Here is a 7,607-nt window from a genome sequence, read left to right on the forward strand (position 1 = left end):
ATAAATCGAAAACATCATGCCCCACAAGCTTTAGAATGTATTTAGACAATTAGCATTATGTAATATGTCTAAAAAAACATTTATGACGACATGGCAGGTGTTGTGGAACCAGAAACCTTCAGCTTCGGTTTCGAATGCGTCTTAGAGCTGTTGGGAAAATGGTCATAACTTTCGAATGGCTCAAGAGAACTACATATTTCTTTTTGCTAAATATTCTTGAATAGACAAGGAGCTTGAAAATGTCGAATTCATAAAAATCATTTTTTTTCAATAAATATTGTTTGTGAAGGAGGTGACCTACCTTAAAAGCGTCGTGAAATGCGAAGAGAAACGCTACGCGCGTCTTGTCTTCCCTCTAGCCTGGCCGTTACTTCTCACAGGGCGAGCGAGGAACGCGGTGTGTCTAGGCGAGCGTCGGAGAGCTATTTGTCGATATGGATGGATGCTATGAGCGAGGCTTGCGCTAAAGCCGCCACCTCATGGTGTGTTAAAGCGTTGACGAAATTAAACTTTTATTGGAAACGCGCCGAATGAGACGGTAGTTGCAACTCGAGAAATGGCGGAGGCCTATGAGATGATAAAAAAGAAAGACACGTGCGTGAGCTGCCCCTCTATCGCTTTGATTGATGAGGAAGTGTCTTTCCTGGAAAGGGCGTAGTTTTGTTAGCAGACACGTTTTTTATCTGTCAATTATCTTTGGCGCATGTGCGGGTTTGTTGTTTTTTCTCTTTCTTAGACATATATATTTGTGATTTTCCCAATAAACATTCAGTTGTTAGATAGCGCTTGTGTCGTTGTTTCTTCTTCCTTTGTCTGTGTCGCGTTTGCGCTAACCATCATGAGACGGTAGTTGCAACAACGCGTGTTTTTGTTTCTTTGTTTTGACACTGGTAGCACAGATGTCGCCACCCCGTTATAAAGTGGACGCTCATAGCATCCATCCATCCAAGAGCACTGTGAGAGGCAAGTGTGAAAGATTAAAAGCGCGTTCATGTCGCCTCCGTAATGTGTTTGGCGGAAGCTCAGTGGGCTAAACGCCCGCCAGCCATCGTTGCGGACCGAGAGGTCATGGGTTCGATTCCCGTCAATGGACCTTTTCCTTCAACGGACCATGACGTACTTCCGTGACGGAAATACGTCATGAAAGTCTTGGTGGACCCCCGCATAAAACACTTTCGTGTTAAAGCGTAGTTTGATGGCCTCGCCAATGCGCCTACAAATGGCCGAATGGGCTGATTTTCGTCGTGACACCTGCCGAAGAAAACGCGTTAAGGAGACTCTTCCACTACATGGCATTTATGTAGTGTTTTTAACACGAAAGTGTTTTATGCCGGGGTCCACCAAGACTTCACTGACGCATTTCCGTCACGGAAATGACGTCGAAGAAATATACACGATTAGATGGAAAAGACAAAAAGTTTCGTCAACGGGCATCGAACCCACGACCACTCGGTCCGCAACAACAGACGCCGGGTCCGCTATCCACTGCGCTGCGGTCACAGACTCTAGAGGCTTTACAAACGCGCCTTTTATATCTACCACTCTCCCGGTCGGCGTGGTGGTGTTGCCCTCTGGGAGCGGAAAAGTAATTCGTCATTACTCTGGCCTCCGAGATTAGCACCTGCAACGCGTTACACGTCCCTTCCATTCGGCGCGTTTTGAATAGAAGTTTAATTTTGTCAATGGCCCTAACATACCGCGAGGTGGCGACCTTAGCTAAGCGTCGTTAGAGCCCTTATAAGCGTCGTAACAGCGTCGGCCTCGCTCATAGCTCTGCGACGCACGCCTGCCTCACATGGCTGTAACACCGCGTTCCCCGCTCACGCGCTCGCCCCTAGAAAAAAATCACAGCATATCGACGTGGTGAATGATGATGAATGGGGCGAAGCGAACTCGCGCTGCAGCACGGCGATGGCATTGGCGCGAGCGTGGTCCTTCTTGATGGAAGATATTGTGAATAGATTGTTTGAGAACCACATTCTGTTGCACACACCGCAACTATGGCTGAAACTGTTATGAAGGAAGTCCCGCTAGAAGCTCGCGTCGGCGCCTTCGGGCAGAGCCCGCCTGATGCGTTTTGCAGCCACTTCACGTGCTCGCACAGCCTCGGGCTCTGCCTGCCGGTATGCGCGCTTTCTCGCCGCTTCACGGTCCTTCACATTTTGAAGATCCGATTCGCGCCGCAGCCGTGCAGCTTCGGCCTCGCGGGCTCGAACGGCGGGGTTGAGCCGGGCAGCTTGTCGAGCAGCTTCGGCCTCGCGGGCTCGAACGGCGGGGTTGAGCCGGGCAGCTTGTCGAGCAGCTTCGGCCTCGCGGGCTCGAACGGCGGGGTCTTCTCGCCGCAGCCGTGCAGCTTGTCGAGCAGCTTCGGCTTCCCGGGCTCGAACGGCGGGGTCTTCTCGCCGCAGCCGTGCAGCTTGTCGAGCAGCTTCGGCCTCGCGGGCTCGAACGGCGGGGTCTTCTCGCCGCAGCCGGGCAGCTTGTCGAGCAGCTTCGGCCTCGCGGGCTCGAACGGCGGGGTCTTCGCGCCGCAGCTGGGCAGCTTGTCGAGCAGCTTCAGCCTCGCGGGCTCGAACGGCGGGGTCTTCTCGCCGCAGCCGTGCAGCTTGTCGAGCAGCTTCGGCTTCCCGGGCTCGAACGGCGGAATCTGCTTCGCGGCGTCGACGTGCAGCTTCGGCCTCGCGGGCTCTCACCTCAGGATTCTGTCTGCGAGCGCGCGCTGCCGCCGCCGTTCCGTGCCCTCCGTTCCGCAGCCTTGTCTTCCATCTGGCGACTCCGAGCTAAAGTGAAAGCGTGCCAAGAGGGAGCCTCATGGCGCGTTACTTCGGAAACGTCGTCTTCTTCTTCTACTGCATACTAGAACGCGCGCAGTAAAGAAGAAAGAATGCCACACAGGCGAACACGCACGAGAGTCTCACTCGTCAACGCCGTCTTCTTCTTCTACTGCATACCAGAACGCGCGCTTCTCACAAGCTAGAGGTGGCTACTACAACGCTACAAACGGAGGATGGACAGACGCACGGCATAAGGAGCTTCGCCCCTAAAATCGCGGCCGGGCTACTGGGGCGGCACGACGCGCTTTGCGTTTCCCTCTAGTCCGGTCATGGTGTTCAATCACATTTTAACAGGCCGTGGTCTGCGTCCAATATGCGACGCTCTTCTGGCTATCACACCTAGTTCTCTGATTACGCTTTCAGCGTTAACTACTGCAGCTACCACAAGGGTTTGTTTAATCATTTAGCAGGGACGTCAGTCGTCGGGATGGAGATGCACCACCAACCTCAAAGTGGGCACATCCACGTTAAACGTGCTATAGCTGCCAGACATCACTATACATTGTGCATACTCTCCTATATCAATGGGCAGTAAACATTCAGTTACTTCTGTATGGGCACGCTTTACTTTCGTGTTATTCCGATTCCTTTGACGGAGGGATCAACCATGTTTTTTATGAAACAGTCGCAAGTAGCATCGTGGCTTTGTGGTGGGACATCTGCTTGCCACGCAATGGGCCCGGGTTCGCATCAATGGGACCGAAGATTTTTATTGTATATTTTATTTGCATCTTTCTCGATTTTTCTCTCAGGGACGATTTTTCGCTCACAAGCGTCGGTAGCGACGCCGACACCGCACGCCGACACCGGAATTTCTGCGACACGAGCTCTCTAACGCTATCGCGTTAAAATCACATTGAAAAGGGAAACAGTCGACATCTATGCACGCACATGCATGCGTATATATACACATTTGTACAAATATAGATACTCATGTACGATACATAAGAAAAAAATATTCACTGCATGAAACACTATAACATGAAGCACGAATGAAGGCTGAGCGAGTTAGCTACGAAATTTATGCCAAATATAGTGTAGATGTTTCATAAGAAATTGTTTTCTCTTGTAGCCTAATGATGGAGTACTGATACTGATGATTTTAAAATCATTTGACGTAGTGAAGTTAACGTGGGCTTGCCTATATAATGTATCGATTAAGAATTGATGGAAGGTTGTGTTTCAATGACTGCAGTTTGTACAAAGTAGGGAAACGTGGTATTAACCATAAGTCAGTGCAGCGTGTGCGAGGATAACTGTAATGCTCAAGCGATGCAATTGAGGTGATAAAATGCTTGATAGTGGGCATAAAATGAACGCATTACACGACATCTGACGTATTTTCATGATAGGAGGATTGAAAGGTGGGGCAGTTGGTAATTCATTTTCTTTGTTCAGCGAACTGGGAGCGCAGAACAAAACACAAAGGACGAAGCGAGGAACCATATAAGACGAGCGCTCACTAACAACTGATTTATTTTCCACATCGGAAGGACACATTTGCACACAAATTGCGCATGTAAAAAAAGATTATGACGACGGCATGAACAGCATGCGAAGCGTGTAATCAAGGCACATGTCTAAGGGTTATCTAGGTAGCTAAATTCACAGTCATGCAGTGACAGGGAAGGATGACTTATACATTGATCTGAGCGCTCGTCTTATGTAGTTCCTCGCTTCGTCCTTTGTGTTTTTTTCTGCGCTCCCAGTTCGCTGAACGAAGAAAAAAAGAAGCCGGCAGATCCCACGCATTGTGGGAATCGATGTAATGCGAAGCAGCCAGCAAAGAGCTGCATACATCGCCTTGTATGTCACTAAGGAAAATGCCTGTCATGGTTTTCATGTTAACTCCTATTATTTATGTTCGTCACACAGTAACGTCGCGCAATACCAACTTCGGGGTAGATCAAGCTAGCGAAACGGCCGCCAGCGCACCATGAGCGTGGCACGTAAGTCATGCTGTACATGACATGCGTGTCATGATTTTCATGTTAACTCGTGTTATTTATGTTCGTCACACAGTCACGTCGCAAGATACCAATTTTGGTGTATATCAAGCTAGCGAAACGGCCGCCAGCGCACCATGAGCGTGGCACGTAAGTCATGCTGTACATGACATGCGTGTCATGATTTTCATGTTAACTCGTGTTTTTATGTTCGTCACACAGTCATGTCGCGCAATACCAATTCCGGGGTAGATCAAGCTAGCGAAACGGCCGCCAGCGCACCATGAGCGTGACACGTAAGTCATGCTGTACATGATATGCCTGTCATGATTTTCATGTTAACTCGTGTTTTTATGTTCGTCACACAGTCACGTCGCACAATACCAATTTCGGGATAGATCAAGCTAGCGAAACGGCCGCCAGCGCCCCATGAGCGTGGCACGTAAGTCATGCTGTACATGACATGCGTGTCATGATGTTCATGTTAACTCGTGTTGTTATGTTCGTCACACAGTCACGTCGCGCAATAGCAATTTCGGGGTAGATCAAGCTATCGAAACGGCCGCCACCGCACCATGAGCGTGGTACGTAAGTCATGCTGTACATGACATGCCTGTCATGATTTTCATGTTAACTCATGTTATTTATGTTCGTTACACAGCCACGTAGCAAGATACCAATTTTGGTGTATATAAAGCTAGCGAAACGGCCACCAGCGCACCATGAGCGTGGCACGTAAGTCATGCTGTACATGACATGCGTGTCATGATTTTCATATAACTCGTGTGTTATTTATGTTCGTCACACAGTCACGTCAAGCAATACCAATATCGGGGTAGATCAAGCTAGCGAAACGGCCGCCAGCGCACTATGAGCGTGGCACGTAAGTCATGCTGTACATGACATGCGTGTCATGATTTTCATGTTAACTTGTGTCATTTATGTTCGTCACACAGTCACGTCGCAAGATACCAATGTTGGTGTATATCAAGCTAGCGAAATGGCCGCCAGCGCACCATGAGCGTGGCATGGAAATCATGCTGTACATGACATGCGTGTCATGATTTTCACGGTATGACTTGTCATTTATGTTCGTCATACAGTCATGTTACGCCATACCAATTTTGGTGTACATTCGATTAACCAAGCGACCAGGAGAGCACAAAGTCGTAGGCGGCTAGATAGATAGATAGATAGATAGATAGATAGATAGATAGATAGATAGATAGATAGATAGATAGATAGATAGATAGATAGATACGCTCAAAGTCGCACTGGAGGTGTTAATGTCATTAGGTTCGAATGTCATTCGGCGCAACGAATGTCATTCGATCCGTGGCGGTGCTACACAGGAAAAAGTAATGTCATTCGTTCATGATATTGCCGCAGAGACTGCCAACAATAAGTTTTCTCTACCAAGAAGCCAGCGGGCCTCTGGGTTAGCGTCCGCAACGTCTCGCGCCTGCTCGTGCTTCATGTGGCCGCGCAACGCATGCCTCTCGCGCACGGTCACGAGACTGTGAGTTGACCAGCGGGCCAGAAGAAGTGCGTTCGTCGAACGGACACTTTTTATGTGTGGCATGCTATAGCGGACTCCTTGATTTTGCACCTAGTTATCTGGGCACAAGTTCGCCTACAATAAACGAGTGTTTGTGTTTCCCCTCTTCAATACGCTACATTCTGGTGGAGGTGCGGGGTATGATTGGAAGTCCCCTGGGTGCAAGAGAGCGGAGCCCTGACCCTCAGCGATTGGAGCCTGGTGAACTGACTCCAGTACACCAGCGTGCAAACCGCCGCCTCCGAGGAGACCCGCCTGAATTTGGACCGCTCCCTACTGCTCCGGCAACACAGGCATCGTCCACTGCCAACGAAAGAACGATGGCCAGCCCGGTGACATCCGAACTCATCGTGTCCCCACCGTGCATGCCTGAGCCCTTCCACGATGATACGTACGAAGATGTGGAGGACTGGTTGGAACACTTCGAGCGGGTGGCGAACATCAACGGCTGGGACGAGGCAAGAAAACTGAGCCGCATGTACTTCGCGTTGGAGGATGCAGCGAGGACATGGTATGAAAACCACGAAGCGGTGATACCGACCTGGCAAGAGTTTCGACGACATCTGGTCGCTACGTATGCCAGCACCGATCGTCGAGAGAAGGCAGAGAATGCTCTCCAGTCCAGAAACCAGCGCACGAACGAGAGCGTTGGCATGTATATCGAGGACATGTCCCGCCTTTTCAGACGCGCCGATCCGAACATGACCGAAGAGAAAAAACTGCGTCACCTGATGCGAGGAGTCAAACAGGACTTATTCGCAGGGTTGGTTCGCAACCCACCACGCACCGTTGCCGAGTTCCGCAGCGAAGCCACGACCATAGAGCGCGCATTGCAGCAGCGCTCCCGTCGCTAGAGCCGTGATGGCAGTAGTGTACCTGCAGATGTTCTTTCGACAAGCCTGGGCAGCAACAGCGAAGCGCTGAGGGAAATGGTGCGATCCATTGTAAAGGAAGAGCTTCGAAAGCTTCTGCACCCACAAGTTACGCCGACAGTCTCACCTCTTGCCACTGTTATTCGGGATGAAGTTCGTCACGCCATTTTGCAAGCGGAACCCGAGGCGCAACCTGTTCGACTCGAACAGCCATTGCAGGAACGTCGAGTACCAGCGTACGCCGACGCTTTGCGCCAACCCGTCGTGCACAGTGCTTCGTTTGCAGCCCCCGGTGGCCGTCCATCGGCTTCGAGCGGCTCACCTTTTCAAGGAGATCTGAGGCCACGAAAAAGCGACGTGTGGCGCACACCCGACAGGACGCCGCTTTGTTTTCATT

The 7,607-nt window shown here is 50.4% G+C and overlaps 1 protein-coding gene across 1 annotated transcript; it reads left to right on the top strand.

The window, feature by feature from the left end:
* The first annotated feature begins 6,478 nt into the window (after window positions 1-6,478).
* Window positions 6,479-7,192, top strand: LOC119386309 (activity-regulated cytoskeleton-associated protein-like). The gene has a single exon (XM_037653634.1). It carries the CDS (start codon window positions 6,479-6,481, stop codon window positions 7,190-7,192), a length of 714 nt encoding a protein of 237 aa, XP_037509562.1.
* The last annotated feature ends 415 nt before the right edge of the window (window positions 7,193-7,607 follow it).

The sequence above is a fragment of the Rhipicephalus sanguineus genome, chromosome 3, assembly GCF_013339695.2.
Source record: "Rhipicephalus sanguineus isolate Rsan-2018 chromosome 3, BIME_Rsan_1.4, whole genome shotgun sequence".
Lineage (NCBI taxonomy): Eukaryota > Metazoa > Arthropoda > Arachnida > Ixodida > Ixodidae > Rhipicephalus > Rhipicephalus sanguineus.